The sequence below is a fragment of the Garra rufa genome, chromosome 12 (assembly GCF_049309525.1).
Source record: "Garra rufa chromosome 12, GarRuf1.0, whole genome shotgun sequence".
NCBI classification, from domain to species: Eukaryota; Metazoa; Chordata; class Actinopteri; order Cypriniformes; family Cyprinidae; genus Garra; species Garra rufa.
In genome coordinates, this window is record NC_133372.1 from 9,160,455 (window position 1) to 9,183,840 (window position 23,386).

The following is a 23,386-nucleotide window of genomic DNA, read 5'->3' on the forward strand; positions in this document are numbered from 1 at the left end:
TTTATATTTTATTTTTATTTCAACATTTCATTTTTTATGGTTTTAGTTTTAGTTAACTATAATAATGAATAAGACCATTGAAATAAGACTAAAACCTCAAGGCTTTACAAGTCTTAAAAGTTATATTTTATCCTATAATTTGTTGTAGTTTAATGGCATGTTATGTTGATAAATGCAATTTTATCATTTATTTTATTTATTGTCATTTTAATATTTTATTAATATTATCATAATATAACTTTGGATGTTATGTAAACATTAATGTAAGTCAATAATTTAATTTCTATTTAAAATGACATTAATTAATTGTTTGGAATGTAAGAGACTTGCGAAAAACAGCTTTAACTCTAGTGAAATACAGGATGAGCTACTCACTGTGGAAGATGCTCCTTATCCTGTTTGTGGTGGATCAGCTCCTAATAATCCATGTTTGTACTCTGCTAAAACAAGGAGAGAGGGTGTCACGACCTTCCAGAAAGATCCTGATCTAAATGACTGATCAGATCTAAAAAACTGAACACTTTCTAATGTCTTCAGCAGAAGAGACTGAACTCAGGAGGTCATCTAAACTTAAGTAACCCTGCATTTCTCATCCGTCCATCTCTAAATATCTCCATGCTTACTAACATGCTCAAACTCACACAATAATCTGATTGTTACACAAACTAATTGGGCTGTCAGTTCAGCTTATTCCACCCAGTGCATGCAATCTCTTGTTTTTCTGACAGTCTTTTGTTGTACATGTTAATTAGCAGTAATAGTACAGTTCAGTGTTGTTGTGGGTTTGTCTGTAGAAGACTGAATAAACTAGTAAAAGTGCACAATGCTAAGCACATTAAACGTTAAATAAATGAGATACCAAAAAAGTGATTACTCCAAAAGAAAAAAAGTGACCACATGTGCCCTACTAAGGGAACTAATACCACAACACAGATTGTAGGTGTATCTATTAAAACTTTAAGATGTTCTGTTGTGTTCTGAACAGTTCTGAACGATATTTAATAATAAAGTACACAATATTCTCTTATGACAATCAAAAGTTTGCCCGAGTTAAAGCAGAAACCTCAAAACCCTTTAAACAGCGTTCAATTTCAAGTACCTGCAAATCTCACCGTTGTAAACAAAGAAACAGGCCTTCTCCTCTCAGATTTACAATCCATACCGTCTCCTCCTTTTAACTTATTTTCGAGCACAAACGCGCGTTCTATAAGAAAAACTCACTTTTGTTTTTAAATTTGGCGAAGAAAAATAAAACTTTGACGTTTATGAGAAGTAAAATCGTGCGGTTGTGCGTATACTTCAACCTCGCGCGGTTACCAGACTGCATTGGTAAGATGTTATGAAATAGCAGAAAAGGAAATGTCATCGCTTATTAAGTGTATGATTCAGACTAAAAACAAAACAATGTATTCATATACTGAATCACAACCATTAATGCCTCATTAATTAACGAGATATTCTTGGCTTTCTTTGGCTGTAAATAAGTCGTTTTGGATATTGACATGCTAGGTCAGTTTTGTGTTATAGCCTATAATTTAATTCACAAAGATCCTTTAATTCTTTTTTAACTTATAGGTTAATAAAGTGTCCCATATTTGTTGAATGTGGCGTTTATAAAATAAAAAAAACACTATGTCTGAATAAAAAAGCACACACATTTCTCTTTATAAGTCTTAGTTTAATGTGAGGTTTATGCACATTGCACAAGTGTATCATCAAAACCTGTGAATATCTGACAATTACACTAACTAGCCTGTGATTCCTCTGCAAGGTTTCATATTTATTTACTTATGGAAGATAGCAGAAAATGACAGCTAAATCAGCAGTGATTTAATTTGATTACAATTGTGAATAAAGATTCATGAATGCTGATAATTACTGTAGCTAGAAAAAGGGACATAATGGGGGTGATGATGAAACCATGACATGCACAGAAAGGAAGCATAGATTTGAACTATTATCTCGTAAGTGCATGTTTCAGTACTAATGGCAGCGAGGCCTTATGAAACACACACAAACACCCGCTCACACCCTGGTGTACAGCTCAGCCGCTTACGCTGTTATCTGCTTCAGTGCCTTCTGAGTCTTATATAACAAGGTCAGGGAGGGTAAATGATCTAGACAGTGAACCTGTACAAGGAAATGTTATTCTTTATAACTTTAACACAGTACGCTACCATTCAAAAGTTTGGAGTGGTTTTTAAATGCTATCTTTCCTTAATTCACCCATGCATTTATTTTAAAATACAGTAATGACAGTAATATTGTCACATGATCATTCAGAAATCATTCTAATATGCTGATTTGCTGATTTCCCCCCCAAGATTCTTTAATGAATAGAAAGTGCAAAAGAACAGCAATATTTTAGTCATTTGTAACACCATTAATGTCACTGACAGTGTACATGTATGCAGTAAATCAATAGAGGGATCCACAGGACATTTTTCAAATTCTTTGATGAGATGGAATTTGTGTCTTATCTTCACACAGGTGTCATGTGAGAAATGAGATCTTCAACAGGCGTCACGTTAGAGTCATGAGTCGTCTTGCACGTAAGTAATCATGCGTGCAAACAACTTCAGCAGCTAATGCATTTATTATAATCAAACAGTACAGTAGCTCAAGAATTCATTTCTTTTTTTAAGCATGAATGCACAGACATACAGCTTCCAGGAAATGTGTTGCTACAGCTGATCATGTTTTTTTACCGGGTCAGATGTTTATTAACTCTCCTATGACTAAATTAGATCAGAGTTGGCCTTTCCTCTTTTTGATGCGAGTTTTCCTCCTGGTGTTGGCGTCAATGATAGACTGCGACTGGTGTTTCAGTGTGACACGGTTAGTGACATCACCATCATCAACGCCGCTGTCCTCCTCATCTGTTGACAGAAATGACATGCAGGTGTGTATTATGTCACCTTTGTCTATGTCACCAATATCAGTTCTGATATTGTTTCTTTTATATGGATCAAGTACCAGTAGGTCAGTCTCTGAGTCACACACACAATCACACATAAAGAAAATCTGACTTCTAATCCACCAACACTCTAGGAAGGTGAGCTTTAAAGTACCTCACAGGGTACAGACAGAAGAAAGTACTCGACCAAGAGAGCACAGGTTAACATCTACTTGATAAGAGGAAGCTTTTAAACTGTGTACCAGAGCAAAACATCATGGCCATGCCTGTCAAGAGCTTTCCAAGTTTACAAACCAGTGATCACTAGTGCAAATAAGAGTATCTAGGATAAAGAAATAGAATTTAAAAATGCTTAAAAACAATATGTTAAGTTTTTACAGTTGAAGTCAAAAGTTTACATGCACCTTGCAGAATCTGCAAAATGTTAATTATTTTACCAAAATAAGAGGGATCATACAGAATGCAGAATTATTTTTATTTACTACTGACCTAAATAAGATTTTTTTTGTTTAATGATAGTTGTTCATGAGTCCCTTGTTAGTTCTGAACAGTTAAACTGCCCGCTGTTCTTTAGAAAAATTCTTCAGGACCCACAAATTCTTTGGTTTTTCAGCGTTTTTGTGTATTTAAACCCTTTTTTAACAATGACTGTTTGATTTTGAGATCCATCTTTTTACACTGAGGACAACTGAGGGACTCATATGTAACTATTACGGCTATAATCCAGAAGGAAACACAATGCATTATGAGCCTGGGGGTGAAAACTTTTAGAATTTGAAGATCAGGGAAACACGTATCTTTGTAGCTTCTGAAGGGCCGTTAAAAAAAAAAAAATTCATTCTGTTCAAAAGTTTTCAAACCCGCCAAAATTAAAACTACATTACAACTATGACAAAAAAATTTACTTTGAATATAAGTGTCAACATGACACTTATATTTTAAACAATTTATCTTATAATTTTACATTTTAATCTAATTTGTTTGTATTTTTATCTCATTATTATTAATTAGCACTTCATATTTTTGACTTTTTATGTCATATTTTTGATTTTTTTTAATTTCATTATGATTTACCAAAACATGATTGTTTTTCTTATGCGTCAGAAATAGGATGCCATGGAAATACGAAGTAGTGTCTCACCATCAAAAAAGTCCTGTTTCTGGGCCTCAGGCAGCTGAATGCGAGTGTTGTACTGGGGTAGCTTTCCTGCTATTCTGGCATGGAACTGCAGGACGACATAAAAAACAACAGTAAAATATTAGTAAAGGTTATTTAATAGCTTACAAAAAATCAAATGTGACACATTTTCCTAAAGTAAACAAAACAGTTAACGTAGCATTAATATGTTTCACAAGTGACACATCCTCAACAAGCCAAAATATAATTACACCAACATGACTAATCAGTGTTCCTCACCTCTTCTTCCTCTAACTCCTTCATGATGGTTGCCAGATCTTTGCCCTGTAGTTCTTCCTTTAGCAGTTTCAGTTTCTGATCAGCCTCAGACATCAGCTGTAACATGTGTTCTTCTGAGTCTAGAGGCAGCTGTGATGCAGGAGCCTTCATCTGCCAAAAACCACAGAAAATGTTTAGATATTTATAATGTCTGCTCAGTTACAATATTTCTAATGCAATTTATATATTTTATTCAAACAATATTCTTATATACCACCATTCAAATTTTAAGGGCAGATTTCTAATTCAAATTTTTAATAAGACGAAAAAAATGTAATGTTACAAAATATTTCTATTTCAAATAAATGTTATTTTCAGTTTTCTATTCATCAAATAATCCAAATATAAATATTAAGCACAACTGTTTTCAACATTATTAATAGGAAAAGTTTTTGAGTTTTCTGAATGATTTCTAAAGGATCATGTGACACTAAACATTGAAGTAATGGCTGAGGAAAATTCAGCTTTGCGTCACAGGAATAAATTCAGTTTTTAAACATTAAAATAGAAAACAGTTATTTTAAATTGTATAAATATATCACAATATTATTGTTTTTACTGTGCTCTTGATTAAAAAAAAAAATCAGCCTTTGTGAGTATAAGAGACTTTCAAAAACATTAAAAAAATCTAAACTTTTGAGCAGTAGAATACATACCAGTATGGTGTACTATAAAACATACTATACCTTTCAGAAATCCTGTACCAGAATTAAAATACAGTCATTCAATTTAAACTGTATATAGTATTGACATGCAAATAAGTTATTCAATTATAACCAAGTCTTTTGCTTTGTCTAACAGCCTGTTTAATTTTAAGGGTCACAGAGAGAGTGGAAAAGGTCAGCTAAATTACAAACAAATGAAACTATTATTGGTTACTGGTGCATGAAACCATGACTAACATTATAAATGGACCTCAGGGAAGAAAATCAAGTGTGAAAAAAAGTAATGACCCCTTTAAATTCTAGAAAACTGAAATTCGTAGAAACTCCCAATTATTACCCAGATGACGAAAATAACATGTTTTGTGGAGCATGTTTAATGTATTTGACAAAATTCATTAGTACCAGTGGTATGTGCTGTAATTTGTCGCTGAGCTGCTGCACTCCTGCTTTGACAGTGTTTAGTGAATGTGTGAGTCTGTCCAGGCCATCTTTAGCTGCATCACGATGCTCCTGCTCTTGCTGCAGGTCACGCTCACATTCCTGCAGCATCTGCCGGATACTGAACAATCAAACATATGGCCAAAAGAGAATTAGAGAGCTAACCGATGACAATAAAGTTATTATATCATGCCACTGAGAAAGTGTAAAGGCTTAAAGCATTCAGTCACAATAACAGAGCATGTCAAGTGATACTCCAGTATTCATACAGCATACAATGTCAGCTCTCACCTTGAGAATTCAGTTTCTCTTGAGTATTTTACATCCTGAAACTGAGTCTGTGATGTATTCCTCTCTTCCTTCAGTTCAAGCAGCATTCTTTCATTTTCTGCTTTCATCTTCTCCAAATGGTCCTGCGTTTCTCCCTGGGAGATAAACCTGTCCACTATTTCCTATAAGAGACATCATGAATAAACACATGCTCAACACAAGAACTTCTTACCTGAGCATAATAAAGCAATCTAAATACAGTTGAAGTCAAAAGTTTACATACACTTTTCAGAATCTGCAAAATGTTAAGAAGGATGATACAAAACGCATGCTATTTTTTTTATTTAGTACTAAGTAAGATGTTTCACATAAAATATGTTTACTTATAGTCCATAAGAGAAAATAATAGTTGAATTTATAAAAATGACCCTGTTCAAAAGTTGATTTTAAAAAATGTGTTGTTTCCTGAATGATCCACAGCTGTCTTTTTTGTTTAATGATAGTTGTTCATGAGTCCTGTGTTTGTCTTGAACAGTTAAACTGCCCGCTGTTCTTCAGAAAAATCCTTTAGGTCCCACAAATTCTTTGGTTGTTCGGCATTTTTGTGTATTTTAACCCTTTCCAACAATGACTGTATGATTTTGAGATCAATTTTTTCACACAGAGGACAACTGAGAGATTCATATCCAACTATTACAGAAGGTTCAAATGCTCACTGATGCTTCAGAAGGAAAGACAATGCATTAAGAGCTGGGGGGTGAAAACCTTTTTGAATTTGAAGATCAGGGTAAATTTAACTTATTTTGTCTTCTGGTGAACATGAAAGTATCCTCTGTATATTCTGAAGAGCAGTACTAAATGAAAAAAGGTATCTAGGCAAAATAAGAAAAAGTACACATCCTTATTCCGTTCAAAAGTTTTCACCCCCAGCTCTTAATGCATTGTTTTTTTTTCTTCTGAAGCATCATTGAGTGTTTGAAACGTTTGTAAGTTGATTATGAGTCCCTCAGTTGTCCTCAGTGTGAAAAGATGGATCTCAAAATCATACAGTCATTGTTGGAAAGGGTTTAAACAAATAGGCTGAAAACAGAAAAAATCAGTGGGACCTGAAGAAGTTTTCTTTGTGCACAAAAATTATTCTCTTCATAAAATTAAGGTTGAATCACTGATGTCACATGGACTATTTTAACAATGTCCCTACTACCTTTCTGGGACTTGAACATATCAGTTGTGTTGCTGTCTATGCTGACTTCATCAAAAATGTCTTAATTTTTGTTCCAAAGATGAACGAAGGTCTTATTGGTTTGGAACATCATAGGGGTGACAGAATTTTCATTTATGGGTGAATTATCCCTTTAAAATATTACCATCAATTTAAAAAAGTTTTTTCTCATGTTAACAATTTCGAGGCCTAAGAAATCTTTTAATACAGTAGGCTTTATAGGGTTAATATTGTCTGCCCTCACCTGTGAGTCTGTGACTCCAGTGGCCTCTTTGGCATGCTGGAAAGCTTCCTCAAAAGTCGAGATGGATTCTTCTTCTTCCCCTACTGTGGCGGGACTGCGTGGGGCTTCACTGCTCAGCTCATCAGGGTTCATGGTCGCCCACTGGGGCTGGATGTGACAGATGGAAAGGGAATGGAGAGAACACAGTTGGTTAAACTTGACAAAATCGAATTAGAGACTTTTGGTCAAACGGAGAAGTCTAATATAATTAATTCAGTATTAAAAACAATCAGTTGCAAGTCCAGTCTCCTGTGCACTTCACGCAAGAAGTTCTATAAGTACGACACATATTTCTATGCTTTTTACTGCGTTGTTAGCTGTACTCTAGTTGCTGTAGATGTAATTGCTTACTCTTCTCTTCATCTTCTCTGCCTGAGCCATCCTCTCCTCTGCCTGCTTCTTGTAGCGAGAGAGAATTTTCTCTCTTTCTCTGCGCTCTCTGTACACCTGCTCCTCCTGGAGCTGTAGTTCAGCCTGGACACACACACATTACTGTCAGCATTACTTGGATGACCTTTACCTTGGCATGCTTACACATACGCTTGCTTTATTGTCTCATTAAATTGTTCAATTATTCATTAAATGCTTTGTCTTTACCTTGGCTGCATCCTTGAACAGGAGAACGTTGTTGTTCATGACCTGTAGGTCTTTGAGCACTTGTGTCTGCCAATAGACCTCAGTCTCCATCCTGTCCAGCTGTGGTTGAAATGTAAAACTTTCTTCCTGAATAAACAGAACAGAAGTGAATTAAAAAATGTCGTTATAATAACATACACTACCTTTGAAAAGTTTGGGATTGGCAACATTTTTTATTGTTTTTGAAAAAGTATTTTATGCTTACTAAGGCTGCATTTCTTTGATAAAAATACAGTAAAAACAGTAAGTGATACTGTAATATAATTTTAATAATTGCTTTCTTTTTTCCCATTACCTAAACTACCAGTCAAAGGTTTGGCCACACTTCCCCATTCTCTTTGATGGGTAAGTGTTTCCAAACTTTTGACTGGTAGTGTATATGTGACCCTGAACCACAAAACCAGTCATAAGGCCTTTTTTATTTAATTTACAACTATTTGAAAATCTAGAATCTGAGGGTGAAACAAATCAAAATATTGAGAAAATTGTCTTTAAAGTTGTCCAAATGAAGTTCTAGCAATGCATATTACTAATAAAAAATTACGTTTTGATACATTTATTGTAGGAAGTTTACTAAATATCTTAATGGAACATAATCTTTACTTAATACACTAATGATTTTTGGCATTTAAAAAAATTATAATTTTGACCCAAACAATGTATTGTTAGTTCTTGCTACAAATATACCTGTGCGACTTAAGACTGGTTTTGTGTTCCAGGGTAACATATAGGGTATTGTGCTTTATACACAGCTTGTGACATGTTTATAGCTGAATCCAGGTGTGATACCTGTAGGTGCTCCTTCAGCTTGCGGTATCCTCGCGTTATGTGCTCTGCTTCATGATATTTCAGCTGCGATTTCTCCAAATTGTTTTCCAAAATGCGTAGTTTCTATACAACAGGCACACAATAATATTACATTGGACAAATATTTTTTAAGATTCACCAATGTTCATCCAAAATGTCCAGAAAAAAACAAAAAACATTTTCTACCTTTTCCTCCTCTTCTTTCTGGGTGTCAGGCAGAGGGCTACTGTTCTGTGGCTTCAGTACCAGGAGCTTCAAGTCCTCTAAATGCCGAATCTGTGTCTGAGTGGTGTGTTTCATAGCATTCTGCTTCTTCATTTTATCACACACCTGTTTCTTCAGCACTGTCTGAGCTGCCTGTACAACAAAGATTTCTGTCATTAGTGAGGAGAGTCTAATACAACTTTCTGGACCACAGTTATATGCAGGTGATTGTCTAATTATGGGCTATTTTTCCAAGTTTTTCCCAGCAGTGATTTTTTTTTTTTTTTTTTTTTTTTTTGCTTTTTATTTGTAGTAAATTGGAATAAATATACTGTCCAAAACATTCCATTTTTTTATTTTATTTAAATTTTTATTTTACTTTTTATTTGTAGGAAGTAACTGGAATAAATATACTGTCCAAAACATTCCAATTTTATTTTACTTTTTATTTGTAGGAAGTAGCTGGAATAAATATACTGTCCAAAACATTCCATTTTTGTTTTATCTAAATTTTTATTTTACTTTTTTATTTGTAGGAAGTAACTGGGATAAATATACTGTCCAAAACATTCAATTTTTATTTGACTTTTTATTTGTAGGAAGTAGCTGGAATAAATATACTGTCCAAAACATTCCATTTTTATTTTATCTAAATTTTTATTTTACTTTTTTATTTGTAGGAAGTAACTGGAATAAATATACTGTCCAAAACATTCAATTTTTATTTGACTTTTTATTTGTAGGAAGTAACTGGAATAAATATACTGTCCAAAACATTCAATTTTTATTTGACTTTTTATTTGTAGGAAGTAACTGGAATAAATATACTGTCCAAAACATTCAATTTTTATTTTACTTTTTATTTGTAGGAAATAACAGGAATAAATGTACTGTCCAGAACATTCAATAATTGATTCATAAATATTGAATTTTATTTTGTATAAATTAAGTACCAGTTGAATCACCCATGCATTGAGTTCCGTAAAAGCAATAGTTCACCCAGACATGAAGTTTTGCCTAAAATGTACTCATTCTCAGGCAATCAAACATGTAGATGAATTTAGCATCACATCACTAGCTCACCAGTGGATCCTCTGCAGTGAATGGGTGCCGTCAGAATCCACAAGTAATCCACATGACTCCAGTCCATTAATTAATGTCTTGTGAAAAAAAGCTGCATGTTTGTAAGAAACTAATTCACCATTAAGGCTTTTTAAATGTATTTTAAAGGCGTATTAAACTAAATACATGTCCATACTCCATAAAAAGTCCATCCCCTGTTGCCTTCTCACATAAACAAGCCTGCTTTTGAATGTTTTTTGCTTGCAAATGATGCTTGATCTGTTCACATTTCTCTACTGATTCAGATGAGATGTCTTTTTCACTGGAGAAAGCAATATTACAGTACAAATGGAGAACTGGTATTTTAGCCAGAAGCAACTGTTCGAAGTTAAAAATGTCTTGATGGATTTGTATTTTACAAACACGCAGCTTTTCAATCCAGACTGGAGTTATGTGGATTGCTTGTGAATTATAGTTATGTTTTTATCAGCTGTTTAGATTCTCATTCTGACGGCACCCATTCACTGCAGATGATCAATTGGTGAGCAAGTTATGTAATGGTAAATTTCTTCAAATCACTTCCAATGAAGAAACAAACTCATCCACATTTTTGATGGCCTGAGGGTGAGTACATTTTCAGAAAATGTACATTTTTCTGTGAACTGTTCGTTTAAGCAAAAATGTTCATTTAACCTCACCTTCACAGACATGTTCCTGAACGATTCTTTCTCCATCCCATGGCCTTGAACAACATCCTTGATAACTTGTTCATCTCCCTGGACAGCGTGACCAATATATGTATTAATACATATGTTCAACCTATACTTTAAATCATAGTTTAATTTCAATATTATGTGTGTTTTTGACCTCAGGCTGTTTCTTGTTCAGGTTTGCATTCTCTTGTCTCAACTGCTGGATAGTTTCTATGTTCTTGGCAGACTGAGAGTTTTCGATATGAGCTATCGAATAGTCTCCATCTAGTGGACAGTGACAGAAAAAAATATTAATAGAGCAAAATGTAATGTTGAACGTAAAGCCATTTTACATTTCTGTTAACAATTTTGAGCTCCTGGTTTAATTTAAAATGAATACAACGGTATTAAACCGTTAAAAAAAGCCACTTTGTTATTCAATAAGTTAACTTCAGGTTGACTGCTGACATCGAGAATAAATAACTAATGAGGAAAATAATAATAATACAATGGGAATACTCATTTTACACTACTTCCGCGATATTACTAAATATAATCACTTTTTAAGTAAACAGCTTAACGCTAAACGGCGAAATGTGTAACAAAAAACTTACTCAGAAGATGAATTTTTCTTTGAAGCTCTGAAATTTCATCATGGGTAGGGGGCTCGATGTCTTCAGAGACAGACGTGGCGGGCATTTTTATAAACATTTATTATTTTGGTGTTTATAGTTGGGTTTCTGCCTCCACTTTCGCATTGCCCACAAGAACCTCGTTTGTGTTTTCAACTGGTTGCCTAGTAACTAAACTGGAAGCTATCTTATGAATATTAAGTAGTTTACGCCCTTGCGTACCTTTACGCCCAGGAGAACAATACATTACATTCATGACCTACTTAATATTTATTAGTTTCTCCCCGTATCACATCACAGAATTATTTACATTCGCAACAAACAATACAAGTAGTAACACAAAATGGCTACGTCAAACGGACGCATTAAAAACACTGCAGAAACACTGCATCAAAACGAGCTTTCATTATATTCAAACCTTGTCAGATATAAAGAAGTTATCATTATTGTGACGAAATATCACAATCTCAAACACTGTCATCATGAGAATAAAGCATTTGAAGTAATTCGGTAACATTCAAAGGGAAAAATATTAGGACAGTTGTGCATAATCTAATAAAGCATAATATATACAAATACAAATCCATGTAATTAGCAAAAACAACTATGTAACACTGGCTGTAATGACTGGTATTACTCTGACTGGTGCCTGAGCTATAAAATCAGTGCAAGTATGGCAGGTCTCTCTACTTTTCTGTCCCTTACACTTCTTTTTCTATCAGTCTTTTCTTCTTTTCTTAGTCCACAGTTTTTGCCCCCTCATTGGACTTCTTGAGGATGGACAGCAGTGTCTCTGGCATGAAGTATGGCCTGTCCGCTGTTCCATCATTGCGTTCCAGATCCTCCACTGTTGGAATAATTTAGGTTGAGAGAAAAAACAGCATGATCTTAACATGAAACATTTGTGAAAAAATATTAATATAAATGTGACCCTGAAGCACAAAACCAGCTCTAAGGGCCAAAGAAGCTGACTGCTTTCCATTGATGTTTGGTTTGTTGGGATAGGGCAATATTTGGCCGAGATACAACTATTTGAAAATCTGGAATCTAAGAAAATTGAGAATATTGAGAAAATTGCCTTTAAAGTTGTGCAAATGAAGTTCTTAGCGATGCTATTACTAAAAAATTAAGTTTTAATATATTTATGGTAGGAAATTTACAAAAAATCTTCATGGAACATGATCTTTACTTAATATCCTAATGATACAATGTAGTTTTTGGCTATTGTTATTGTCAAATATACCCATGCTACTAAAGACTGGTTTTGTGGTCCATGGTCACAAATGGCAACAGAAGCAGCGCCTTAAAAGCAAAAAAGCCTTGAGATCTCAACAAAGAGCGAGTTTGGTTTATTAAAGCACTGGGAGATCACATTACCAACATGCAAAGATTGAGAAAAGTGAAGCACAGAGGTAGAAAAAGAGGCAACAGAGTGGCAAACAGCGATAAATATCAGGCATTGAAAAGATTGCAATCTGTCAATACAATAACCAGTCACAGCAGACCAAAATATAAGGGCGTTACGTTTTTTTTTTTTTTTTTTTCCGTTCTTTGATTGTTTTGTTTTTTTACGTTAACTTGCTTTCGGTGCTCCTTTTTTATTTTTTCTTAATCTGCACCATAAAATTTTCACATTAGGCATAAAATTACCACAAGTCTCATATACATTTGCACAAATTCTTACAAAATGGCATTGTTTGGTCTTGGCTGGTATCACTGTAAACAGATGTTTTTGTTGTTGTTTTTGCTGTAAACATAGCCATACTTTAAAATCTTTTTGCATTCTTCAATATGATTAAGACATTGATTAGTAACAATAATTAGGCACAAGTCAAGCACCTACATTACACTTTTATATGTCCTTACATTAAAACGTTCTACATAAAACACGAACACAGTCACATTCTACAAGTGCTATGTAGGCATATCTAATGGGTTTAGGTCCACGTAACCACTTGTCAAACTGCTCGTACTTTGAGTAAAAGCTTGTTTCTGTCCTATTTTGTGTCATGCCATCCATTATGACCAGTGATTATTGATTAAGAGACAGTTCTCAAAATTGATTGATAGAGTAAACATTATGACGCGAATGAAGGAGGTACTTTCCAAAACGGCTTATCAAAGCCTCCAAAGTGCACCAGTTCTCAAATCAGTAGGCTTTTCTGAAACGTTTTCGAAGTGCATCCTTGTCTAGTTACTCCTGAGGGGTGAGCAGGGTCTCGCTCTCTTGAGGTCCGTTTTCTTGAGGCTTCGGTTCCTCTGGTTCTTGTTCTTGTTGGTTCACGGCCTGTGGTGGTTCTGCTTGTGGTTGGGCCACTTGCTCTTCCTTGTCCTCAGCGTCCACCTCTTGGGGTCCATTTTGGTGTGCGGTCACTTGTGGCGGTTCAGGCTCTTGTGTTGTAACCTGCTCTTCGGGTTTGTCCTCTGCAGCTTCAGGTGCTTCTGGAGGTTGTGTTTCTTGAGGCGGCTCTTCAATGTGCGTTTCCTGGTTGAGTGGCGTCTCCTCTTCTTGCTCCTGCTTTAGGACGCTCTGCTCTTTAAGCTGCACCTCTCCATTCTCCTGCAATGGGACTTCTTCCTCAGCTTGCACCTGTATGACAGGTACCTCGGCATGGTCTGTCTCCTCAGTGCTTTTTTCGATTGACAAAATCTGGTGCAGCTCAGGGGACATGAAAAACGGTTTGTCGGAAGAACCGTCATTTCTTTCCAGGTCTTCGCCTTGAGTTTGTATTTGCGTGTGATGGTTATTTTGAAATGTTAGTGTTTTGACAAGAGCACGTAGCGGAAAGGAGCACAAGGACATGATTGGACAAAATCATGTTGAAGAGAGAAAAAGAGAGAGAGAGAAAGAAGGAAACGGTTAGACATGAAGCAAGCCAAAAGCCCCTGTAAGCATTTGTGATATGCAGATAGTTAAAGTCAGAACTTTTGCAAAATATACAAAATGTTAATTATTTTACAAAAATAAGGGAGATCATACAAAATGCATGTTATTTTTTATTTAATACTGCCCTGAATAAGATATTTCACATAAGACGTTTACATATAGTCCACAAGAGAAAAAAAATTACGCCGTTCAAAAGTTCACATATACTTGATTCTTAATACAGCTGTGGACTATTCTTTGGTTTTTCAGCATTTTTGTGTATTTAAACCCTTTCCAACAATGACTGTATGATTTTGAGATCCATCTTTTTACACTAAGGATAGCTGAGGGACTCATATGCAACTATTACAGAAGGTTCAAACGCTAACTGATGCTTCAGAAGGAAATACATTAAGAGCTGAAAACTTTTGGAGAAAAACATTTAGGGTAAATACATCTTTCCTAGAAGACAAAATAAGTTATAAGTATCTTATGTAGCTTCTGAAGTGCAGTACTAAATGAAAAAATATGATATTTAGGCAAAATAAGAAAAATGTACTTCATGTATCTTCATTCTTTTCAAAAGTTTACGCCCCCGGCTCTTAATGCATCATGTTTCCTTCTGGAGCATCAGTGAGCATTTGAACCTTCTGTAATAGTTGCATATGAGTCCCTCAGTTGTCCTCAGTGTGCAAAGATAGATCTCAAAATCATACAGTTATTGTTGGAAAGGGTTTAAATACACAAAAATGCTGAAAAACCAAAGAATTTGAGGAATCTGAAGGATTTTTCTGATGAACAGCAGGCAGTTTAACTGTTCAGGACAAACAAGGGACTCATGAACAACTATCACTTAACAAGAAAAAAACAGCTGTGGATCATTCAGGTAACAACACAGTATTAATGCTGCCTTCATGTGCTATCGTAAATACCAAAATCCGACATCTAAATTGCACATGAACACCCACTCACATTGTAATTTCCACTGGAAAGCTCGAAATTTATGATACCCGAGCTGCCGAGATGGGATAAACTTTGACCTTTCAACATGGCGGACAGCAACGAAACTATACTGAATGATAAGCATTGCATGATGTTAAAAGTTCTCTGCTGTTTAGTTGGTTAGTTTGTAGCCCCCATAATGCTGGGGCATAAAGGATTTTAATAACGTCGCTATTTAAATGTAGTGTTGTCTTTAAAAATATCGTTAAGAGAAGATGCTAGCTCGTCGTGGCTCGCCTCCAGTAGGGTGCTGTGCGGTACAGTGTTCTGAAGGAGGCAATTTTCTCATGTTATTTTATTTGGTCTGTTTTACCAAAGTAGCATGTGAGGACTAGAGCCTGACCGATATATCGGCGGGCCGATATTATCGGCCGATATTAGGCATTTTCCAAACTATTCGGTATCGGCATTTATAATGGCCGATAAATGAATATTTCAAAAAAAAAAAAAAAACGGACGAAACACCCTTTAACCATGTCATGATTGTTGGCGTTGTATAGTTTGTCCACCAGAGGGCACTCTACACTGTCCCTGTTGGCAACACTCGTGTCTAACGAGCCACCCTGCAACCTGCTGATCCAGCCAGAGTCGGGCAGAGAGAGACAGTTATCCGCGCCGCGAGTGAGATCATTGGTGAAGTGTGTTTATGGTAGGGTTGGGAATCGGATACTTGTTATAAAATAAACATTTCGATTCCTCTTATCTATTCCTGGGTGCATTTTTTCATCTAGTGATCTGCCAGGACCTTGTGTGGTAATGTAAACATATCAGTCTAGTACAAGATGGATCGCGTGAATTGCTCAAAAGTGTGGCTACACTTTGTAAAAACCGAAGACAAAGCTAGCGCTGCACGCAAACTTGATCTTAGAGATCTGCAAGGGACGGATGTTTTAGTCCCGAGTCCGCCCGCTCCAAAAGGAATATATGTTATTTCGTCCCGCAAAAGCCCACATAAAAGTAACTTATACCCCCGCGGGAAGACAGGTATCTACTTCATCTCTTGGCTGCATGAAACAAACCTTCCCTTTAATGTTAAGGCAAAGATGATCAGAGTAATAACAAACTCGCGCGTGCCTAATGTATTCATTCGTGTATATTGCAGTCGTACATAAGGCACGCATAAGTCCTCTGTTGATTCACAAACTATTCATGATTTCGCGGCTCTGATCCATAGTATTTTTGCGTGAAATTTCAAAATATTTGCATAGATTTCAAAATGAACGTCCTGTGAGTGTTTTATAATGAATGCTTAACCATAGAGGTGGATCTTGTAAGGGTCAGTGGTGTTTATGCACATATGAGCACCAGCATAAACAGATTTAGTATCAAACGTAGCTTGTGCATAAAAGTTCGCTTTTCTTTTACACGTGTGTGAAATCCAATGACGCCAAGTGTGCGTTGCAGACTGTCGTTCAGCCGGAGATTATGGGGTCAAATTTCCTTCAAAAGTATTGCGCTCACAGATCGAAAAATAACAAGCGTGAATCAAAGATTTGAAAACGCATGTAAAAATATATCGCACGCAAATGAAAATTAAATGCAAAGACATTCAGAAGAATAAAATACGTGGACACAAACTGAAAAATAATAAGCACAAGATAAATATTTATACACTTGCACGCACAAATCTGAAACTTGAATTCACAGTTATTTGATTCACTCTTAAAATCGTGTTTTCTGCTCACATTTTTAGTTTTCGTACGTTTACGCTCTTTGCTCACTCGCTCTCGGTTCAACAATCTGCGCTTGGTTTTCTAAATGTTGCGCTCCTGGTTTCATGTAAATGAGGGCGGGCTCAAACATCACCATTGGTTCACCAGATGTGATTGACAGCCTCCTTCTCTAGCCAATCGATCAAAGCGCAGAAGTTGACGTCACTCCAATGCGTGATGGATGATTCCCGTCAGGACAATGCTGGACAGTCTCAGTTAATTTTTGCATTGCATTTACATTTTGTATGCAATACAAAAAAAAAAAAAAATCTATTTTTTAATAAAATCTATCAACAATGCTCAGAGTGTATTTGGTCCCACAATACAGTGTTAACTGAACACTGAAGCAGAGATGAACTTAAAGAGAATGTTAAGCAAAATTAATGAAGCAAAGAGAAACACAAAAAAAGAAGAGACAAACAGAAAGACAGCTATAACAGACTTAGTCACAGCCTCAGATGAAATCAACTGAAATAAAACACAATAAATCTCTGAAGATCTCAGCAGAGGAGGACTAAACTCCACACACAGCAGCACCAGCTTCATTCACTACTGACCAGATTGACTAAATTATGATTGAGAACAGAGGTTTAGATTCATGTGATCAATGTTTGCTTTAGTTGTGTTCTTGATCCTTCACTTTTTAACAATTACTTCTGATCTTTTGGTTGCTGCAAAACACATTTGTTATAGCAAAATAATCCAGAAGAAAACATGATTAGGAAGTTTTACCTGGTTGATGATAAAGTATTGTAATTTACTGGTCTTATCTAAAGACTAACTGTGGTTATTTAATATTAACATTTATTATGTTATATGAATTTATGTTGATGAGAGTTTTGTATTAACTAGATAATTTGACTGATTTTAAAAACACTTTGCTCCCTTAGCTTTTAGAAAATATGAGATATAGATGCAAACGTTAATGCATTATAATGCATAGTGACAGAATTTGCAATTAATTTTCTGCTAAATTCTATAGTAAAATGTCATGAAAACTGACACAGACAGAGTCTTGAGTATTCTGAAGAAGTATGAATAGAAATTTTCATGTTAACTATGAAGGATTTTGAGTGTTACATGTGAAGAACTGGTAATGAATAGTGACTGAATTTGCCATTTATTTTCTGCTAAATTCTACAGTAAAATCTCATGAAAGCTGACAAAGATAGAGACACGGTCATTCAGAAAAAATAATTTATTGAAGTGTTCATGTTAACTCTGAAGGAATTTTAATAACACATGTACAATATGACTTTATTTATCAAGAAAACTACACTGTTAAGTATATTCAAATTGTATCTTTTTTTAATGAAGCCTACAATATTGATATGTTTTTAAATAGTTTCCCCTTATTTTCGGGCACATTTGATTTTTACCGGCTGAATATAGATGTTCGTCAGCTTTTTGACTGCTTCGAGTCTCTGTACCGTAATACCACAAATAGACGTGCAGCAGAATTCAGGTGGCGGCTGGCTTGACCGCGGTGTAAAACGGGTGCAACTTTCAACATACAAAATATACTTATGGAAAATCTACTGAGACTGTCCAGCATTTTCCTGACGGGAATCATCCATCACGCATTGGAGTGACGTCAACTTCTGCGCTTTGATCGATTGGCTAGAGAAGGAGGCTGTCAATCACATCTGTTGAACCAATGGTGATGTTTGAGCCCGCCCTCATTTACATGAAACCAGGAGCGCAACATTTAGAAAACCAAGCGCAGATTGTTGAACCGAGAGCGAGTGAGCAAAGAGCGTAAACGTACGAAAACTAAAAATGTGAGCAGAAAACACGATTTTAAGAGTGAAACGAATAACTGTGAATTCAAGTTTCAGATTTGTGCGTGCAAGTGTATAAATATTTATCTTGTGCTTATTATTTTTCAGTTTGTGTCCACGTATTTTATTCTTCTGAATGTCTTTGCATTTAATTTTCATTTGCGTGCGATATATTTTTACATGCGTTTTCAAATCTTTGATTCACGCTTGTTATTTTTCGATCTGTGAGCGCAATACTTTTGAAGGAAATTTGACCCCATAGGAGATTTCACTTGAGATTTCACTTGAGATTTCTAAAAATCCAAAATCGACCGGCCCAATCACGAGTCGGTGGGCGGGTTTAACATGATGACGACTGACGTGCGACCATAAGTTCCGTCAGACATTCTCTGGTTCTGTGAATTATGTGTGAGAAATAGAGCGATGGCTCTATTGAGGATGAATGGATGAATAATACGTTGTTTATATTTATTGAGTTTAAACGTGAAAATGTCTAGTATTATTGTATTAGTGTACTGTGATTAAAGAGGATCACAATGCTGAAAAAGCATGTTTGGATTTTAAATCAAAGTAACGGATAAATGTTGTGTTTGTGGTAAAGAGCCGCGGATCAGTTACGGACGCTGTGTGAAAGCAAAACGAGTCCGTGCTGCTTTTGCACCGCATACATAACGCACACGGACTGCAGACGCACTGTAGACGGAGTATGTGTGAAACAGGCGTCAGACATTCTCTGGTTTCGTGAATTACGCATGAGAGATAGAGCGATGGCTGCCGCTAGCGAACAACTTTCTTTCGAATCGACTTTGGCCGCCACTCTGAAAGACTTGAAGTTAAGCTTTTCCACAACACACATGCAAGGAACTCGCTTTTCCGTCGCTCTGACTACGTAGTACGTCACCTTCTTCGTTGCTCTGATTGGTTGTAGCGCTATCCTATTGCGTGGAGAGGGAGTTTGAAAGACAACCGTTTATCCCACCCCTCTGGTTGAGCTCTGTCTATGGAGAGTGCCCAGACCCTACATTTATGTGGGTCTGGCTTGTCAGGCTAGTTTGATGTAGCTTGGTGGAAAGAATTTAAAAAGTGCAGGTAAAGGGATAAGCAAGCTGACATTGTAATTATAAGGTAGCTTATTTTTATTCATTTTATTTATCAGAACTTTAATATATTTTGATGTTCCTCTGTTCCATTGTGACAATAATATTTTAGTGAATACTAATAAATAACTACAAATAACTATTCTTGTAGTAAAACCTGCCTCTGCTGGACTGGAGATATTGAGGATTGACTAATTCAGTACACTACCTCATATACTGTTAGCAATTTATATTTTGCTGTTGTTGTTATTAATCAGAACTTAACAGAATTTGTCTCCAGTCCTATTCAAAGTTATATTTATGAAGCTTACCAAGTCTTTTAAAACTGGTAACTTTGATTTGGTTATTGTTGTTTTTGTGTTTTTGTTCAAAGGACTTTACGTTTCATATCTTAAGTTTATTTTTATACATTTTATTTATCAGAACTTTAATATATTTTGATGTTCCTCTGTTCTGTTGTGACAATAAAAGAAACAAGTTTCTTTTAAAAATGCATTATCATATTATGTTAGGGAAAACTGTTAATGTTTTGTTGCGCGTTTCTGAAAAAAAAATAATAATAAAAAATATCGGCCAATATATCGGAATATCGGATTTTAAAACCAAGAAATATTTGTATCGGTATCGGCCTTCAAAATCCTTTATCGGTCGGGCTCTAGTGAGGACAAATTCCGAGTCCGCCATGTTTCTCTTCACTACGACAACAAAAGCACCTGAACACGACACACTGGTAATTTCCACTTCACAAGTGGAAAGCATCATCTTTCCCATATCACATGAAGGCAGCATAAGAATCAAGTGCATGTAAAATTTTGAGCAGGGTCATTTTTATAAACTCAATTATTATTTCCTCTTGTGGACTATATGTAAGCGACTTTTATGTGAAATATCTTATTCAGGTCAGTACTAAATAAAAAATAACATGCATTTTGTATGATCCTTCTTATTTTGGTCAAATAATTAACATTTTGCAGATTCTCCAAGGTGTATGTAAACATTTGACTTCAACTGTGTATCAACAGTGAGTCCCACAAGTAAAAATCCCAGTCATTTTCTCCATACAGACATGTCTTGAAGACAAACCATGAGCTCTGAGGAGGCAATGATATGTGCTTGTGTAGAAGCCATAAATGTGGTTTCAGAAAAACATGTTTAATAGCCAACTGAGAATTACATAAGCTATGATCCTGAAAGAACCTCAACCAATCAGAGAAGTCACTGTTACCAAGGAAATCGGAATGAGCAGTAATTTGCCCACTCCTATGAAGCAGTGTGGATGACAAAATCGATTTTCTCTACATTCTCAAAAAACTATGTATGGTATATATGATTATATATGGTCTGATATATAACTTACATGTATGGTATTTCATATTATACTGTCTTTTTTAATTAACTGCATCTTTTGCAAAGCTTCATGGGATGAACAGTTCATTCCCTCATACACAAACTAAAAAAGCACAAGACTAAATGCTTAACGTTTTTGCTTGGAATTAAAGTTTGTAATATTGCATTGTCTCTCAGAGCTGGTTGGTTTGATTCAAGCTTTACAGCACGTTATTTTTTTAAAGAATATAGAAATGAATGGGGAATCCAATTGGTGGTCACTGTTGCTCTCTATTGCATTAAAGAAAAGATCAACATTTAAAAGAAAGGAAAGAGGGCAGTTTAAATGCTGCAAATGTGCTTAGCTGTTTAAGATAGAGCAATAAAACTTGAACATCTGTGGAACTTATTCCTCAACACCCAGTAAAAATCTAACACGAGAGCTGTTATTATCAGAACCCTTGTTCATTAGGTATTATCTCATGAAATAAATAGCGGTTTCACACTTACAGAAACAGAGGAAGAGTGTGTCCACACACATGGCGTATACGCTAAAAAAGCCATGAGCAATCAGATAGGCGCCAATTACCACAGTCTGTAAATAAAGGGAGATTAAATTATTACAATTTGGAAAATAGAAAAATCTGGTATTGCTAGACTGATAAAACTCAAGATCACTCACAAGTATTGGCACCCAGTAATAATTAAGGGATGGCGCAGCATCCTCCACTACCTTAATCTTGCCCGTGAAAAAGAAGAAGGAACAAATTCCTGAAATGAGGAAGAAGAAACCATTAGTGCTTGCTTTTATACATTAGACTGGAATGTGACAAGGCAGTTCCACTCAAATAACCTCTGGATTCACGTGACATCTGACTCAATCACTCACCCACAATTCCAACGATGAGGAGTTTGCCCAAAAATAAGAGGAAGTCTGTCACTTTGTCAAGAACAGTCACACTAGAAAAGTAGAAGATTTGGACTGTTCATTGTGTTTATCCAGACAAAACACTAACTAAAAGATCTAGATTAAGTTTAAAGATTAAGTCATGCTGTTTGAACACTGAAGTGTGTCCACAGTTTGTATAAACAACCAGCCAATAGAGTGTTTTTATGATGCATTAACAATCAGCCATATTGGCGGCACAGAATGTAAACAATGCCACAAAACCAATTTTTGCTGCTGAAAATGGTCAATTATTGTCATGTTTTAGGCTGTACTGATCGGTCAGACTGGGAAAAACATTTGGAGTACAATAGACTGCCAAAAGTTGCAACAAATCAAGGAGAAGAGTACAAAAAACTGAGGAACACAAGGCATTTTTAGTTGGTCAAACTGAAGCAGGATTTCCAGAGCAAGAATCTTGACAACATTTGTGTTTGTTCTTATCATTTCCAGTCAGATAGGTGAAATATTAGGCTTATATCTTAAATAATACTGTTCGTTCATATCTTCACCACCTATTAACTTCAGCTGGTCAAAATATTGTCCTTCTCTATATGATTTAGCAGCTTCCACATGTTTTCCATGGTTTAGACAGCATAAATTAGCTCAAAAACGTATTCAGTAGTACATTAAAACCGTGCAATCCGTGCTGTTGTTTATATCCGAGTATCACCAATATGGCTGTGCATCCAGGTAACTGACCAAATTGTGACGTAAATGCAAACCCTCTATAATGGTAAAAATCCACCCCATAAATCAGGAGTAGTGTCTAAAAATATGCTGAATGCCATTTATGGAAGAAAATGTCCTGAAGAATTTTATATGTTTGTGCATCCAGTTTATGCCATCCTGCTTCATAAACAAGGCTCAGTTCAAATTCAGAACAAGTAGGTCTTGTTGGCATCCTGTACAGCTAATGTAGATCAAATTACCACAGTCTCTGACTGTATTCACAGAGAGCAGAGCTATGTTGTTAGATTTATCCTAAAAACAATCACTGCCTGCTTATTTCATAAATAATATATCAATATATAATATCATTTCAGACATTTTGGCTGTGTGAAACTCCGGTTTTGTTGTTGACAGATTATCTGAAGTGCGAGCTGTAAAGGCTCCGCCCTCTTCTGAAAATGGGGTGGAAGCAGCATTCAAAGGTATACACACCAAAACAAACAAATTTGACATGCTATAATAAAAAATCTGTGGTGTATTTTCAGCTAAAACTTCACAGCTGAAACATTCTGGGGACACCAAAGGGGCATAATACATCCCCTTTAACCCTCACCGGATAATGTTCCTCATCAGGAGGAAGAATGCATCCTGGGCAGACGTACAGAAATTTTTACCATATATCGCCACCTGAAATGACAAC

At 35.6% G+C, this 23,386-nt stretch overlaps 2 protein-coding genes across 3 annotated transcripts in view; both read right to left on the reverse strand.

Annotated features, from left to right (window-relative positions):
* Window positions 1-2,330: 2,330 nt before the first annotated feature.
* odad3 (outer dynein arm docking complex subunit 3) lies at window positions 2,331-11,402 on the reverse strand. The gene is made up of 13 exons (XM_073852639.1): window positions 11,267-11,402; window positions 10,828-10,937; window positions 10,659-10,736; window positions 8,881-9,051; window positions 8,677-8,778; window positions 7,849-7,974; window positions 7,603-7,725; window positions 7,213-7,359; window positions 5,768-5,928; window positions 5,441-5,597; window positions 4,335-4,484; window positions 4,059-4,143; window positions 2,331-2,879 (listed from the first exon to the last, which is right to left on the reverse strand). Exons 1-13 carry the CDS (start codon window positions 11,361-11,363, stop codon window positions 2,749-2,751), a joined length of 1,638 nt encoding a protein of 545 aa, XP_073708740.1. The 5' UTR covers window positions 11,364-11,402; the 3' UTR covers window positions 2,331-2,748.
* A 146-nt stretch (window positions 11,403-11,548) lies between these two features.
* slc44a2 (solute carrier family 44 member 2 (CTL2 blood group)) overlaps window positions 11,549-23,386 on the reverse strand; it is a 31,882-nt gene continuing 20,044 nt past the window's right edge. The window contains exons 18-22 of one of the 2 annotated variants that reach the window (XM_073851634.1): window positions 23,300-23,373; window positions 21,958-22,028; window positions 21,751-21,839; window positions 21,579-21,663; window positions 11,549-12,131 (exon numbers count right to left, since the gene is read on the reverse strand). In XM_073851634.1, the coding sequence (XP_073707735.1) occupies window positions 12,022-12,131; window positions 21,579-21,663; window positions 21,751-21,839; window positions 21,958-22,028; window positions 23,300-23,373 (429 nt within the window). In that variant the 3' untranslated portion in view covers window positions 11,549-12,021. Of the gene's footprint in view, window positions 12,132-12,612; window positions 14,003-21,578; window positions 21,664-21,750; window positions 21,840-21,957; window positions 22,029-23,299; window positions 23,374-23,386 lie in introns of those variants that run through there. The other variant, XM_073851633.1, reaches the window with a different exon arrangement.

Bases quoted from the DNA above. Each gene is read 5' to 3' on its own strand.
- odad3 (XM_073852639.1), bottom strand. From the start codon at position 11,363: ATGTTTATAAAAATGCCCGCCACGTCTGTCTCTGAAGACATCGAGCCC. The intron at 10,938-11,266 runs GTAAGTTTTTTG...ACTGTCCACTAG, and splicing joins AAGAAAAATTCATCTTCTGA to ATGGAGACTATTCGATAGCT. The intron at 7,726-7,848 runs GTAAAGACAAAG...GTGTGTGTCCAG, and splicing joins TGTTCAAGGATGCAGCCAAG to GCTGAACTACAGCTCCAGGA.